At 39.5% G+C, this 17,089-nt stretch overlaps 4 protein-coding genes across 5 annotated transcripts; 2 read left to right on the top strand and 2 right to left on the bottom strand.

Annotated features, from left to right (window-relative positions):
* Nucleotides 1-2,384: 2,384 nt before the first annotated feature.
* On the bottom strand, nt 2,385-4,893 carry LOC115999573. Its single transcript, XM_031239415.1, has 2 exons — nt 4,526-4,893; nt 2,385-4,458 (listed from the first exon to the last, which is right to left on the bottom strand). Exons 1-2 carry the CDS (start codon nt 4,891-4,893, stop codon nt 2,385-2,387), a joined length of 2,442 nt encoding a protein of 813 aa, XP_031095275.1.
* Nucleotides 4,890-6,041, bottom strand: LOC115999574. The gene has a single exon (XM_031239416.1). It carries the CDS (start codon nt 6,039-6,041, stop codon nt 4,890-4,892), a length of 1,152 nt encoding a protein of 383 aa, XP_031095276.1.
* Nucleotides 6,042-8,248: 2,207 nt separating this feature from the next.
* LOC115998048 lies at nt 8,249-12,668 on the top strand. 2 transcript variants are annotated; one of them, XM_031237500.1, is made up of 5 exons: nt 8,249-8,336; nt 8,455-10,997; nt 11,734-11,929; nt 12,024-12,220; nt 12,301-12,668. In XM_031237500.1, the coding sequence occupies exons 2-5, from the start codon at nt 8,555-8,557 to the stop codon at nt 12,330-12,332; spliced, it is 2,868 nt and encodes a 955-aa protein (XP_031093360.1). In that variant the 5' UTR covers nt 8,249-8,336; nt 8,455-8,554; the 3' UTR covers nt 12,333-12,668. The 2 variants fall into 2 exon arrangements, with proteins under 2 accessions (XP_031093360.1, XP_031093361.1); XM_031237501.1 differs by lacking the exon at nt 8,249-8,336 and having other exon boundaries at nt 8,356-10,997.
* Nucleotides 12,669-13,796: 1,128 nt separating this feature from the next.
* LOC116000193 lies at nt 13,797-15,750 on the top strand. Its single transcript, XM_031240224.1, has 4 exons — nt 13,797-14,079; nt 14,816-15,011; nt 15,106-15,302; nt 15,383-15,750. The coding sequence occupies exons 1-4, from the start codon at nt 14,046-14,048 to the stop codon at nt 15,412-15,414; spliced, it is 459 nt and encodes a 152-aa protein (XP_031096084.1). The 5' UTR covers nt 13,797-14,045; the 3' UTR covers nt 15,415-15,750.
* The last annotated feature ends 1,339 nt before the right edge of the window (nt 15,751-17,089 follow it).

Consider the following 17,089-nt stretch of genomic DNA (forward strand, 5'->3'; position numbering starts at 1 on the left):
TCCTGCCTCATCTCGAACAATCCAACCAAAACCCATCTTACCATTCTCATAATCCATAGCTACATCAATATTCACTTTGATATAAGAGTGTGGCGGCACACTCCACCTAACCTGCTGTTGAGATTGTTTTGGTTGTCTAGAATGAACTTTGCAGTTTATAGAATTCCAGCTACTCTTATACACAGAAGCACGTTGCACCACCAAAGCAGGAAGCATAGTCTGGTTATGCCAAATCACCCCATTCCTACATTCCCATAATGACCAACAGATCATGATCACATTCTCCAACATCTCCCTGGATAAAGAAGACCACATTTCATCCACCCATACTGGAATAGAATCAATGTAATCCAGCTGCCAATCAGTATTCAGCATCCTCCAACACGCATGAACAAAAGGGCAATTGGCGAACAGATGTACAGCACTCTCATTCTGCAACCCACACAAAGAGCAAATAGGATCACAGTTAACCTTTTTAATAATCAAGACATCCTTTGTCGGGAGCCGCATAGTACACAAATTCCAGAAAAAACATTTGACTTTGGGAGGGATATTCAGATTCCACATTCCGGTCCACCCTAAACCCCCTACCATTTCCCTCATCTCCCCAGCTACCCTATATGCACTCTTTACCGAATACACCCCACTATCCTCCTCTCTCCAAAACCAAGAATCCTCACGACACATAGAAGGAGTAGGTAATCTTATAATGAGCTGGTAATCCCTAGCAGAAAAAAGATCCCTTACCAAATCATAATCCCAATTGAATGTGTTAGGAAAAAACAAGGAGCTCACATAAGGGTTATTTAAATACTTAGGAAAAAACAAGGAGCTCACATAAGGGTTATTTAAATACACAATCTCCGGAGTTTCCACATAAGGATTTTGATCATCCGGTAACCACGGTTCCCCCCAAACTCTCACATTTTTCCCATTACCAATCCTCCATCGAAGCCCCTTATGTAGCAGTGACTGAGACTCCCGAATACTAGACCAAACAAAAGAAACATTTGACCCCACCCTAGCATCCAGGAAAGAACAAGCAGGAAAATAACGGGCTTTAAACACTTGAGTAACCAAGGCATCAGGTTGAGTTAAAAATTTCCACCCCTGCTTCCCCAACATAGCCGGTTGAGTTAAAAATTTCCACCCCTGCTTCCCCAACATAGCCAAGTTCATATCATGCACTCTCCGAAACCCCATCCCCCCAAAACACTTTGGTTTACACAAATCAGCCCACGTACTCCATCTAATTCCCCTCCCTCCCCGGTACTCACAACCCCACCAAAAAGAATTCATAACCTTTTCAAGCGCATCACATAGACCCATAGGCAATAAAAAGACATTCATGGCATAGTTAGGAATTGATTGGAGAACGGTTTTTAATAAAACCTCACGCCCTGCTCTAGAAAGGAACCTATTCCCCCAATTATGAATACGAGCTTTCACCCGATCTTTAATAAAACCCAAAATCTCCTTTTTCCGCCGTNCTCCATCTAATTCCCCTCCCTCCCCGGTACTCACAACCCCACCAAAAAGAATTCATAACCTTTTCAAGCGCATCACATAGACCCATAGGCAATAAAAAGACATTCATGGCATAGTTAGGAATTGATTGGAGAACGGTTTTTAATAAAACCTCACGCCCTGCTCTAGAAAGGAACCTATTCCCCCAATTATGAATACGAGCTTTCACCCGATCTTTAATAAAACCCAAAATCTCCTTTTTCCGCCGTCCCACATGCCCCGGGAGCCCCAAATACTTCCCCCTACTCTGCTGTTCATGAATCCCCAAAGTCTCACAAACAGCCTCCTTATCCTCCTGGTGAACATTTCGCCCAAAAACAATAGAGGTCTTAGCCAAATTTACCAATTGCCCNCCTCACGCCCTGCTCTAGAAAGGAACCTATTCCCCCAATTATGAATACGAGCTTTCACCCGATCTTTAATAAAACCCAAAATCTCCTTTTTCCGCCGTCCCACATGCCCCGGGAGCCCCAAATACTTCCCCCTANCTCCATCTAATTCCCCTCCCTCCCCGGTACTCACAACCCCACAAAAAAGAATTCATAACCTTTTCAAGCGCATCACATAGACCCATAGGCAATAAAAAAGACATTCATGGCATAGTTAGGAATTGATTGGAGAACGGTTTTTAATAAAACCTCACGCCCTGCTCTAGAAAGGAACCTATTCCCCCAATTATCCTCACGCCCTGCTCTAGAAAGGAACCTATTCCCCCAATTATGAATACGAGCTTTCACCCGATCTTTAATAAAACCCAAAATCTCCTTTTTAGCTTTCACCCGATCTTTAATAAAACCCAAAATCTCCTTTTTTCGCCGTCCCACATGCCCCGGGAGCCCCAAATACTTCCCCCTACTCTACTGTTCATGAATCCCCAAAGTCTCACAAACAGCCTCCTTATCCTCCTGGTGAACATTTCGCCCAAAAAGAATAGAGGTCTTAGCCAAATTTACCAATTGCCCACTAGCCTTCCCATACTCATCTAAAATCTGCTTAATTAGCCTTGCCTCTAAATTATTTGCCCGAAAAAAGAACAAACAATCATCCGCAAAAAATAAATGGGAAACTGCGGGAGCACCCCTAGCAACTCTCACCCCGTGAAGAACACCCCCCCTCTCCTGCACCCTCAACATAGAACTTAAGCCCTCCGCCACCAGAATGAACAAACAAGGAAAAAGGGGATCTCCTTGACGCAATCCCCTAGATGGAACAATTTGATCCCATTCCCGCCCATTTGCTAGCACCCTAAAAACCACAGTGGACATACACTCCCTCATCAACTGGACCCAATGCTCACTAAACCCCAACCCAAGCATCACCTTTCCCAANTGGGAAACTGCGGGAGCACCCCTAGCAACTCTCACCCCGTGAAGAACACCCCCCCTCTCCTGCACCCTCAACATAGAACTTAAGCCCTCCGCCACCAGAATGAACAAACAAGGAAAAAGGGGATCTCCTTGACGCAATCCCCTAGATGGAACAATTTGATCCCATTCCCGCCCATTTGCTAGCACCCTAAAAACCACAGTGGACATACACTCCCTCATCAACTGGACCCAATGCTCACTAAACCCCAACCCAAGCATCACCTTTCCCAAAAAACCCCACTCAACCCGATCATAGGCTTTACTCATATCAACTGTTAGGGCCCCATAACCCCCCCTACAACCCCGTTGACGATTCATACAATGAGAAGTCTCAAACGCAATAAGAATATTGTCAATTATAGACCGGCCAGGAATAAAAGCACTTTGAGCACAAGACACAACTGAACCCAACACCCCTCTCAATCTAACCGCCAAAACTTTTGCCAAAATTCGATACACAACATTACAGAGAGAAATTGGACGAAAATCAGTCATCAATTCAGGATTTTTAATTTTCGGGATTAACACAATATGGGTATCATTTATATGAGGAGGCAAAACTCCAGAAACAAGAAAATTTTGGCAAAGAGAAACTACCTCACCACCCACGACATCCCAGTGCAGTTGGAAGAAGGCCGGAGACAAACCATCAGGGCCGGGAGATTTATCCGGGTGCATAGAGAACACAGCCGCCCTCACTTCCTCGGCCGTGACTAGCCTTAGAAGTTCCTGATTCTGCTCCTCCGTCACCAACCGCTCAACACACTCCAACACTGGCCTCCCATCACCCTCTACTGCCGTAAACAACTCTGTAAAATAAGCAGTCATAACCTGCCCCATTTCTTGCTCACCCGTAACCAAACCTCCCCTATAATCCCGCAATTGAACAATAGCATTTCGTCGCCGGTGCCGATTCACAGAGTTATGGAAAAATCGTGTATTTCTATCGCCCTCAGAGTACCAGGTCTCTTTAGCCCTTTGTCGCCATTTATCACTCTGGTTCTGTAAAAGTTGCAAGAACCTAACCTGACACTCACCAAATGCCCTCACACTGTTCCCGTCAACTAACCCCCGCAACCGACCCATTGTTTCTTTACACCGCCTCAACTCCCTACCTTCCTCCTTCGCCAACCTATTTCCCCATTCCCAGACTGCCTCCCCACACTGCCCAAGTTTATCTGAAATTTCCAAACCCCCAAGCCGATCCCAAGCAGCCTTGACCACTTCCCGACATTCAGGATTCCTACCCCAATAGTTTTCAAACCTGCACCGCCGCCTAGGCTGCCATACCCTCCCCGTCTGGAGAACAAAAAATAAAGGCAAGTGATCGCTGCTACTACCTTCCAGCGACCAAGCTCGCGCCCCCGGAAACAACTCACGCCACCCATCAGTAACTAGGATCCTATCCAACTTCTCCCGTACCCAATTACCAGTACCTCTCCCTCTTTCCCAAGTAAATTGACAACCTTCAAAAGCCAAATCAGACAAACCACTCTCCCTTACTGCATCCCGAAACCCCCCTAAACAACCCAGGCGGATGAGGAACCCTCCCTTGTTTCTCCCTCTCCCAAAGCAAATCATTAAAATCCCCAACTATAACCCAAGGTAGATTATTGCGGGATGAAAGGTACCTGAGAAGCTCCCAAGACTCTCGTTTACGCCCCCTCTCCGGCTGCCCATAGTAACCAGTGAATCTCCAAGAAGGATGAACGCCAGTCCCATGGACCTTAGTATCAATATAGTGATTAGAGTAGCTGACCACCTCCACATCTATACCCCCATTCCACAATAAAGCTAACCCCCCACTCCTACCCTCGGGTGCGACTACAAAACAATTCGCATAATTCAACTTTATTCGAATACCCTCCATCTTAAAAGCACTACTTAAAGTTTCAGACAAAAACAAAATATCAGGCCTCTTCTGACGAACGAAGCCCAATAAGGCCTGAACTGCCAATGGGTTTACCAGCCCACGGCAGTTCCAACTAAAACAACTCATTGGACCCGGTGGGCCTGGGATCCAGAACCCACCTCTTCAAAAGAATTCTCTTCAACCATCATTGGGCTGGCCCAATTGGCTTTAGTTACTCCCTCCTCACTCTCATCCCCAACCCGACGTCTTTTCTGCTCAAAAATAACCACCCCATCATTGTCATTTAACGCAGCATTCATATCCCTAACCACCCCATCATTGTCATTTAACGCAGCATTCATATCCCTTCCCTCACTCTCATGCACCGCCTTACCAGTTCCCCTCTCCCCCGAAACAGCCGCATTATTACCAGACAATAAATGCTCATCATTAGTGACCGTTTCAAAATTTCCCCTTGCACCACCGCCCATCCCCGCCGGCGAATCCAATACCAACCACTTGTTTACCGGAACCGCCACTCCCCTCCTGCCACCCGCCCGTAACCACACACCATACGGCTTCTCCCCCCCAGCGTCCGGCAAGTCAATACTTACCGGGCAAAATTTATCCGCGTGACCAATGACGCCACATGAGAAACAAAAAGAAGGCAACCGCTCATAGCGAAAGTCCACCCAGAACCACTCACCTCCAGGTCTCTTCATTTTCATACGCTTCTTCAATGGCTTAGACACATCCACAGTGACGCGAACGCGCATGAAAGACTTCACCCCGCCCTCAAAATTCCGAGGATCAGCAGCCACAAAACTCCCCACAAAATTCCCAATGATTTTTGCCACCCTTTCAGACATAAATCCTAAAGGAAGGCTATGAACCTGAATCCAAAAAGTTGCCAGACTAAGTTCCAGACTCCTTGGGTCATCCCCATTCTCCAAACGCCGTAACAACACCAAATTCTGGTCGAAGGTCCACGGACCTTCATTCAACACCCTAGCAATATCCTTTTCATGAAAGAACGTAAAAAGAAAACGATTTGAACCCAACTCACGAATATTCACTCCCCTAACTGGACGCCACGCCTTAGCCATAACATCACGAAAAACAACCAACTTGATCGTGCGATCTGTCACAACTCGGCCAACCGCCGAGTAACGAAAGTCAAGAAACCCTTGGGCCTCATCGTCACCGTCAACTTCGACTATCACACCTTCCGCATCATCAGCAATAACCAGGGCTTCACACGCCTCCGCCAAACCGCTCGTCATACCAGTCTCCATAGCCAACAGCAAAAACGCAAAGACAATGGACACAAAGGCCACGAGAGAAAACACAGAAAAAACACTCACACGTTTCTAGAGAGAAAACTGGAGAGGAAAAACTCACAGCACGCGGCTCAATTTGAAGATTCAAAGCAGATATTCTCATACTTAACCTTTCGACTACTAAATTATGTCTAGAAGTTCATAAACACAACAACAAAATTTGTGTGAAGATACATGTGACAGACCAAGTTAAGATAAAAATATAATACTTATACTGAAAAATATAATACTAATTATAAAGTGTTTAATACTTATATGGAAAAGTGTAATGCTTTTGATTAAAAATATAATACCTTTTATTTTGATTTAAAAGTATTACATTTTCTTTTATAAGTAATACTAGTTTTATACGCGCATTGCGCGAATGTGTTAATGCCCAATGTTTATATTTAAATAAATATTTGAAAGTATATCAATGCAATATTATATAGGAGAAGTTTATACATGGGTAATTGAATGTCGAATTTTTTTATTTAAATATCTAACTCAAAGTATATAAATCCAAGATAATATAGAAAATTCATTATAATTATTACTAAAATAAATGTTTGCAACCTTGTAAAATCGATAGTCTAAATATTTGATCTAAAAATGATAGTCTAAATAAATACTACTTTTAATTTGAATTTTTCTAAGTGTTCTTAATTCTCTTTTGAGTAACATTGTCATTGTCTTCATCTTTACTATTTGTTCTCTTTCTTTTTGTTGGTAGTGTGTTATTTGCAATTCGGTTATTGTTCGTAGCATAGATGACAACGTCATGCAATGAGATTATGATATAGGAGCTATGGACTTTCCTTTAGGTGTTCTGCTTGGGGTTCATTTGATTCAACCATTATTGTTGAATGAGTTATTTAAGTACTTTCATTGTCAACAAATCCCCCAAGTAGTCAATATGATTGGTTTTAAACTATTCTTTTTTATTTTTTTTCATGGTATTAAAGAAATACATATGTATCATTTTTTGGTTAACTACTAATTTATTTAATTCAATAAGAGTAAAATAGAGTGATTCCGCTTCAATTTGTTGGGTTATTATTTGAGTACTCTCTTTGTTAACCAATCCCCAAGTAGTTAATATAATTAGCTTCAAATTATTTTTTTTATAGTATTAATAAAATACTTGGTAAATAAATATATAACATTATTTTGTACTATAACTTTGATATTTAATTACAAGATATTGTAAAAATAAGATAATGGACAATGTAATGAATATCAATTGATAAATTTGAATATAAAGAATCTTTACATGAGAGAAAATAAAGACAATATAACTAATGAAATTATTTCTCTTATTTAATTTAATTTTTTGACAATGAATAATTTTTTCAAATAAAGGTATTGTAGACACATAATTCTAAATTAAAGAAATACATATGTATCATTTTTTGTTGTAGCTACTAATTTATTTAATTTAATAAGAGTAAAATAGAGTGAGAAACTTAATTATGTCAAATTTGATTGAGATGAGGTTCAAACCTAAGACATTTCTTATAGAAATTAATGGTTAAGTTAAAAGTTAACGGAATATTAACGGAGAAGAGAATATTTAACGGAAAACTTAACGGATAATCATAAAAGTAAGGTTAAATTAGGTAATCTCTATTAATAATATTAATCTGAATTATCTTAACCATCTATTTGATTAAATAATTCATCTGAACCATCCATTTGATTAAATAATTTGATCGCCATTTTTTCTACCAATTTTAGGCCTAACTCTCTTTGACTCTTATTAGTATAATAGAAATATTTGACAACATTACTTATACTTTTGATAAAAATGTAATACTTTGACATTAAAAATTTAAAATGTAAAATTTTCACTTTTTTTTCAAAAATATTATATTTTTCTTTATAAATAACTAATGCTTTGTATTAAAAAAAAAAAAAACTAATGTTTTATTCCTGGTTAATATTATATTTACATTTCTATATTAATCTGGTTTAATCTACAAATAAAAATTTGTGAGACGATTTTATACAAGTGTGATCTTAAAGACAATTCTATGACTATATGTCTATATGTCCGTGTATCCGGTCCAGTTCAGCGGGTTTACTCTGATCCCTACCGGACCAAATCACGGGTCAAACAAGTGAGAACTGAAGCGTAATCAAACCAACCAACCCGCTTTCCTAAACCGCTAAACCGGTTCTCCATCGAATCAGCTTCTCACATTCAACCCTAAAAAAACTCGGTCTTTCTTCTCTCTTCTTCAATTTATTCTGCGCACGAATCTAACCCGAGTAAGTTTCAATTGTGGACAATTTCTACAACCCTTATCTATTTACCCTTTAAATTTACGTTCTTTACTGTTATTTCAAGCAAATTTATGCAAATCATAAACTTTTTTTTTTTTAATAGCATGTACTATCATTGAGCCGTTTAGGCGAGATAGACTGAAATTCTAGTTTGGGACTGGGGAATCTTGTTGAGTTGTTGTATCTGATGATAGTGTGTAAGAATGGCTTTGAATTTGGAGGCTGTACAAGCAACTCCACGAAAACGTGATCCAGCTTGGAAGCATTGCCAAATTTATAAGAACGGGGATAATGTTCATCTCAGGTGCATATACTGTGGGAAGATATTTAGTGGGGGTGGGATTCATAGGGTTAAAGAACATCTGGCTGGTCAGAAGGGTAATGGCTCAACTTGTACCCTAGTTGAGCCTGATATTCGGCTTGAAATGCAAGAGTGCTTGAGTGCAGTGGTGAGGAGTAAGAAGCACAAACATGGTGAGGAGTTAGATACAGTTGATCCCAGTACTAGTGAAATTGGGAATGACCAATGTGGATTGAATACAGAAATTGAATTGTCTCCTATGTGTTCTCAAAAGCGTGATCCGGCTTGGAAGCATTGTCAGGTGTGTAAAGATGGGGATAAGGTTTATCTCGAGTGTATATATTGTGGGAAGGTATTTAAAGGAGGTGGGATTTACAGGGTTAAAGAACATTTGGCTGGTCAGAAGGGTAATGGCTCGACTTGTTTGAGAGTTCAGCCTGATGTTCGGCTTGCAATGCAAGAGTACTTGAATGCGGGACTAATGAAGAGTAAGAAGCATAAACATACTGAGGAGATAAACACTGGTGAAATTGGTGTTTTGAGTGACCAATGTGGATTGAACACAGAAGCTGAATGGTCTTCAGTAAGTCCACAAAAACGCGATCCAGCTTGGAAGCATTGTCAAATGTATAAAGATGGGGATAAGGTTTATCTCAAGTGTATATACTGTGGGAAGGTATTTAAAGGAGGTGGGATTTACAGGGTTAAAGAACATTTGGCTGGTCAGAAGGGTAACGGTTCAACTTGTTTGAGAGTTCAGCCTGATGTTCGGGCTTCAATGTTAGAGAGGCTGAATGAAGTTGTAATGAAGAGTAAGAAGCGAAAACTTGCTGACAAGATGAATACTGATGATGCCAGTACTAGTGGAGTTGCTGCTTTAAGCGATCAATGTTGGTTGAACGTGGAAGTGGAATCACTTCAAGTGCCAGATATGCTTGAACAGAATGGCAGTATGTTTGTTAGTCAAGAAGAAGGAAAGAACAGTAAGCTGCCAGGTAGGAAGACGGGGAACATTAGGAATGTGTCTCCGTCTGGAGATGCTACTCTGTTGGCTCGACCTATTAACCAGGCCGTGAATTCAAAAAGGATAAACAATGAAGTTCATATGGCAATAGCTTGGTTCCTGCTTGACGCTGGGGTGCCCTTTGAGGCTGTAAATTCGGCTTATTTCCAACCTATGATTGATGCAATTGCTTCCCAAGGAATCGGGGTTGCTGGCCCCTCTTACCATGAACTGAGAAGCTGGATTTTAAACAATTCAGTTCAAGAGCTCAAGAATGAAATTGGCCAATGCACAGGCACATGGGCGACAACTGGCTGTTCTGTTTTCGTTGATGAGTGGGAAACCGAGAAGGGCAAATCATTTATAAACTTCTCAGTTTACTGTCCGGAAAGGACAATCTTCTTGAGATCTGTGGACGTATCTAACATCATCAACTCTGATGGTGCTCTTTTTCAATTGCTTAAGGAGGTAGTGGAAGAAGTCGGTGTTACAAACTTATTGCAGGTAGTTACCGGCTGTGAAGATAGATATGTCGATGCTGGTAAAAGACTTACCGATGCTTACCCTACAATTTTCTGGACTCCTTGTGCTGCACAGTGCATAGATTTGATGCTCGAGGATATCAAAAGGCTTGAATGGGTAAATGTAGTACTTGAACAAGCCAAAGCTATATCAATCTTTATCTACAATCATAGTTTTGTTTTAAATATGATGAGGCGGTACACTTTAGGAGTTGATTTAGTTGACTTGGGGGCTACTCGCTCTGCAACTGATTTTTTGACGATAAAAAGAATGGTAAATATGAAACACAATTTGCAGTCAATGGTTACTTCAGAGGAATGGATGGAGAGCCCATATACAAAGAAACCAAAGGGATCTGAGGTGCTAGATTTTATAAGCAATCAGTACTTTTGGTCCAGTTGCACCTTGATTACCCGCTTGACAGACCCCCTCTTGCGACTCTTGAGGATAGTTGGTAGTGCAAAGAAGCCGGCTATGGGGTATGTTTATGCAGGTCTTTACCGAGCAAAAGAAACTATTAAGAAAGAACTTATTGACAAGGAGTACTCAGAGTACTGGAATATTATAGACCACAGGTGGAGACATCTTCGGCACCATCCTCTTCACGCTTCAGGCTTTTACCTCAATCCCAGGTTCTTCTATAGCACCGAGGAGGATGTGCAACATCGTATTAGGTCACTAGTATATGATTGTGTAGAGAAATTGGTTCCCGATCCAAATGTTCAGGACAAAATTGTTATAGAGACTACTGCTTACCAAAAAGCCGCTGGAGAGTTTGGACGGGATATGGCAATTCGTGCTAGAGAGACTCTACTTCCTGGTGTGTATACTTTTTACAAAACGTGCTCTTGCTTTCTCAATTTCATTAGATGCTGATAACAATTTAACATCTTTGGGGGATGGGGTTTTTTCTTTATTTGGAGTCTTTTCTCAGATTGGATATTATGAAATGGCCAGGGTGATATAATATCCTTTCAAGAAAATTAACAGTGGGGAAATGATCTATATATGCTATCTTAATGCAATGTATGCTTCTTACAATGTCGGTTAATGAGCAGATTAGATGATAGTATGCTTCCCACCGGTGATATGGATTAAATCCTCCATGTATTCCAATGTATAGCAATGTATGTAAAGCATAAAGGTGATGGAAGAATTTAGCCCCATAAGCCCTTTTATTCATTGTTCTTAATAGGTATAGAGAATAGAGAGAGCTACCTCTTGGTTATTTTTAGAGAGATGTAGAGAGGGGACCCAAAAAGCCCCTTTCACGAAGGACTCAAGCAGTCAAGCCCCTTATATAGGGCTAAAATATTGACTGACTACAGGACATTTGACCCGAACCATTTGACCCCGATCCGACTACAAAGCGATGGCAATGACCGTAAAGGTAGGTCAAACTCGGGGGAGCAGATTAGATGATAGTATGCTTCCCACCGGATAATATAATGTTCGTAAAGTAAAAATGCTCATAGATTACAACCACTACAGACTGCATTGATAATCAGTGCTTGTATTTGTTCTTCAAAATTATAATCTTTGTACTTTAATCATAGGTGAGTGGTGGTCAGCATTCGGTGGAGGCTGCCCGAATTTGGCTCAGTTTGCCATCCGAATTCTCAGTCAGACGTGTAGTTTGATAAGCGGGAAGCCAAGCAGAGATCTTTCTGAGTGGATAAACAGAACAACGAACTGCTTAGAGCATCGAAGGCTCAACGATCTTGTTCTTGTACAGTCCAATTTACGCCTGAGGTAAACATGAGTAGAGCAGTAAACCTTCCTATAAAATCTCTCAAAGATGAAATTTAGAGCAATGAGTTTTTTTCTTTGCCAATTTCTTTTCCAGGGGAGAAATGAACAGAGCACAGAGTCATATGGATCCCATTGCATATGAAAACATAGCACTTGCAGGAGACTGGGTTTCAGGGAGGGAGCTATTCCCAGGGGAATTGGGGTGTACAGATTGGACCGTGGTCGATCCGCCATTGGGCAACGGGGTGCTCTCGGGGCCAGAAATCGATGACGCTGAAGCATTGGGCTCAGGTAAAAATGCATTTTTCAACACTATAGGTGAACAAGTAAATTGGGTTGATGAATCTTAGTTTTATCTGTAATGCTCTCAGGGTTTAAGGATCATGAAGTTCTGGATTTTTGATGGGGTGAAAGATTGTGAAGAAGATTTGCTTCCAGCGACAAGGGGTTCGTTCCCAGCCACGAATATTAGAAGTTTGGGTTTGACATTAGTTATTTGTGCGTAGAAGTGTACATTATTGACTTGATTTACCTTCTCATAGGGTTCAAGATATAGTTTGACGAAGCCGAGAAATTAAAAAATAAAATAATAAAAAATGTATAGTGGGTTTACCCATACCATTTTTGTATAGAGTATTATTAGATGCATAAAAAGCATATTATATAGTATGAACTCGTTTTATATTGTAAAATTTTCAAGTCGAGACAATTTGAAATGTAAAGTTATTCTTATGGTTAAACGGCACTAGTCTTTAGAGCAACAATATTAGAGGTTTTGGGAGAATTTTGTCAGATTTTTAGTAAGGTGAAGGAGAGAGAAGGTGCGAATATGCAAGATTCTCAATTTGCATGCTAATGTTCGTAACATGTGCATGTTCACACACAATGGGAACGTTAGGTTGCCTTCCCTATAGCTTCTAAAAATGACTCAGTTGGCCAACCATTTCAAAATTAAGTTGATGTCGTTAGGAGTCTAAATGACTCAGTTGGCCGACCATTTCAAAATTAAGACTCAGTTGGCCAACCATTTCAAAATTAAGTTGATGTCGTTAATAGTCTAAATGACTCAGTTGGCCGACCATTTCAAAATTAAGTTGATGTCGTTAGCAGTCACAATATACGGGCTCAAATCATACTATTAAGACTCTTAAGACAATAGTGAGTACGAACTCTCAAATTTGGGGTTCAAACTTCTAGTTCTTTCGAAAATGGTGTGTATTTGTTCCATTGCAAACACCATTAAAACAAATTCACACTTTACTCCTCTACTAAGACAAAGTTTGGTAAAAACTCTCAAATTTGGAGTGAAATTTATTATTATTATTTTCAAATAAGTTGTAACCTGCCCTACAAATGAAATAATAATACTATATAATATATATTATTACTTTTTACTCTTAACTTACGTGGTATATTTTGATTTGCCCAGAAAAAATGGTGAACCACAATTTTTACTACCCTTATCTCTCTACCAATAAAATGACAAGAAAGTTTTAGTGATAATCCATATGTCATTTTCCCAAATGAAATAGCAAGTCTTTTTCTTCTTCTTCTTCTTCTCTCTCTTATTTGTTTGTTTTGTATGTGTGTGATACACGCACCCTTGCTTAAAGACAAACATTATTTTCCACCTAAACTTTTGTCCTTAGCTTTCAAATAACACAACAATCTTTATTGACCTTTGGTGTTGTCTCATGCCTTAACAGTACAATGATGAGCACTATCACTGCAACTGATTTGTGCACTTGCGAAGATTAATTAAAATTGTCCATCATGCAGCATTGCAACCTGCTCATATATCACTCTTAATGATATTAAATTTAAAATTAAATTTAAAAAAAAAAAAAAAAAAAAAAAANTTATTGACAAGGAGTACTCAGAGTACTGGAATATTATAGACCACAGGTGGAGACATCTTCGGCACCATCCTCTTCACGCTTCAGGCTTTTACCTCAATCCCAGGTTCTTCTATAGCACCGAGGAGGATGTGCAACATCGTATTAGGTCACTAGTATATGATTGTGTAGAGAAATTGGTTCCCGATCCAAATGTTCAGGACAAAATTGTTATAGAGACTACTGCTTACCAAAAAGCCGCTGGAGAGTTTGGACGGGATATGGCAATTCGTGCTAGAGAGACTCTACTTCCTGGTGTGTATACTTTTTACAAAACGTGCTCTTGCTTTCTCAATTTCATTAGATGCTGATAACAATTTAACATCTTTGGGGGATGGGGTTTTTTCTTTATTTGGAGTCTTTTCTCAGATTGGATATTATGAAATGGCCAGGGTGATATAATATCCTTTCAAGAAAATTAACAGTGGGGAAATGATCTATATATGCTATCTTAATGCAATGTATGCTTCTTACAATGTCGGTTAATGAGCAGATTAGATGATAGTATGCTTCCCACCGGTGATATGGATTAAATCCTCCATGTATTCCAATGTATAGCAATGTATGTAAAGCATAAAGGTGATGGAAGAATTTAGCCCCATAAGCCCTTTTATTCATTGTTCTTAATAGGTATAGAGAATAGAGAGAGCTACCTCTTGGTTATTTTTAGAGAGATGTAGAGAGGGGACCCAAAAAGCCCCTTTCACGAAGGACTCAAGCAGTCAAGCCCCTTATATAGGGCTAAAATATTGACTGACTACAGGACATTTGACCCGAACCATTTGACCCCGATCCGACTACAAAGCGATGGCAATGACCGTAAAGGTAGGTCAAACTCGGGGGAGCAGATTAGATGATAGTATGCTTCCCACCGGATAATATAATGTTCGTAAAGTAAAAATGCTCATAGATTACAACCACTACAGACTGCATTGATAATCAGTGCTTGTATTTGTTCTTCAAAATTATAATCTTTGTACTTTAATCATAGGTGAGTGGTGGTCAGCATTCGGTGGAGGCTGCCCGAATTTGGCTCAGTTTGCCATCCGAATTCTCAGTCAGACGTGTAGTTTGATAAGCGGGAAGCCAAGCAGAGATCTTTCTGAGTGGATAAACAGAACAACGAACTGCTTAGAGCATCGAAGGCTCAACGATCTTGTTCTTGTACAGTCCAATTTACGCCTGAGGTAAACATGAGTAGAGCAGTAAACCTTCCTATAAAATCTCTCAAAGATGAAATTTAGAGCAATGAGTTTTTTTCTTTGCCAATTTCTTTTCCAGGGGAGAAATGAACAGAGCACAGAGTCATATGGATCCCATTGCATATGAAAACATAGCACTTGCAGGAGACTGGGTTTCAGGGAGGGAGCTATTCCCAGGGGAATTGGGGTGTACAGATTGGACCGTGGTCGATCCGCCATTGGGCAACGGGGTGCTCTCGGGGCCAGAAATCGATGACGCTGAAGCATTGGGCTCAGGTAAAAATGCATTTTTCAACACTATAGGTGAACAAGTAAATTGGGTTGATGAATCTTAGTTTTATCTGTAATGCTCTCAGGGTTTAAGGATCATGAAGTTCTGGATTTTTGATGGGGTGAAAGATTGTGAAGAAGATTTGCTTCCAGCGACAAGGGGTTCGTTCCCAGCCACGAATATTAGAAGTTTGGGTTTGACATTAGTTATTTGTGCGTAGAAGTGTACATTATTGACTTGATTTACCTTCTCATAGGGTTCAAGATATAGTTTGACGAAGCCGAGAAATTAAAAAATAAAATAATAAAAAATGTATAGTGGGTTTACCCATACCATTTTTGTATAGAGTATTATTAGATGCATAAAAAGCATATTATATAGTATGAACTCGTTTTATATTGTAAAATTTTCAAGTCGAGACAATTTGAAATGTAAAGTTATTCTTATGGTTAAACGGCACTAGTCTTTAGAGCAACAATATTAGAGGTTTTGGGAGAATTTTGTCAGATTTTTAGTAAGGTGAAGGAGAGAGAAGGTGCGAATATGCAAGATTCTCAATTTGCATGCTAATGTTCGTAACATGTGCATGTTCACACACAATGGGAACGTTAGGTTGCCTTCCCTATAGCTTCTAAAAATGACTCAGTTGGCCAACCATTTCAAAATTAAGTTGATGTCGTTAGGAGTCTAAATGACTCAGTTGGCCGACCATTTCAAAATTAAGACTCAGTTGGCCAACCATTTCAAAATTAAGTTGATGTCGTTAATAGTCTAAATGACTCAGTTGGCCGACCATTTCAAAATTAAGTTGATGTCGTTAGCAGTCACAATATACGGGCTCAAATCATACTATTAAGACTCTTAAGACAATAGTGAGTACGAACTCTCAAATTTGGGGTTCAAACTTCTAGTTCTTTCGAAAATGGTGTGTATTTGTTCCATTGCAAACACCATTAAAACAAATTCACACTTTACTCCTCTACTAAGACAAAGTTTGGTAAAAACTCTCAAATTTGGAGTGAAATTTATTATTATTATTTTCAAATAAGTTGTAACCTGCCCTACAAATGAAATAATAATACTATATAATATATATTATTACTTTTTACTCTTAACTTACGTGGTATATTTTGATTTGCCCAGAAAAAATGGTGAACCACAATTTTTACTACCCTTATCTCTCTACCAATAAAATGACAAGAAAGTTTTAGTGATAATCCATATGTCATTTTCCCAAATGAAATAGCAAGTCTTTTTCTTCTTCTTCTTCTTCTCTCTCTTATTTGTTTGTTTTGTATGTGTGTGATACACGCACCCTTGCTTAAAGACAAACATTATTTTCCACCTAAACTTTTGTCCTTAGCTTTCAAATAACACAACAATCTTTATTGACCTTTGGTGTTGTCTCATGCCTTAACAGTACAATGATGAGCACTATCACTGCAACTGATTTGTGCACTTGCGAAGATTAATTAAAATTGTCCATCATGCAGCATTGCAACCTGCTCATATATCACTCTTAATGATATTAAATTTAAAATTAAATTAAAAAAAAAAAAAAAAAAAAAAAAACTTCACACAAAAGTATTGAGTTCATCTGATGATACACACAAAAAACCTATCATGTACTATTATTACATAGGAAAGGATTTAACCAATACGCACGCACCCTTCAAATAATGGTTGTGGGTTTCTTCTGTCACCTAAAATAATGATGGAACTCAATGCTCTATCCATTTTCTTGTGCATCATACCTCTCATCAGTCATTATAAGCCACAAATAAGCACATTT

Source organism: Ipomoea triloba, chromosome 12 (assembly GCF_003576645.1).
Source record: "Ipomoea triloba cultivar NCNSP0323 chromosome 12, ASM357664v1".
Taxonomy (NCBI): domain Eukaryota; kingdom Viridiplantae; phylum Streptophyta; class Magnoliopsida; order Solanales; family Convolvulaceae; genus Ipomoea; species Ipomoea triloba.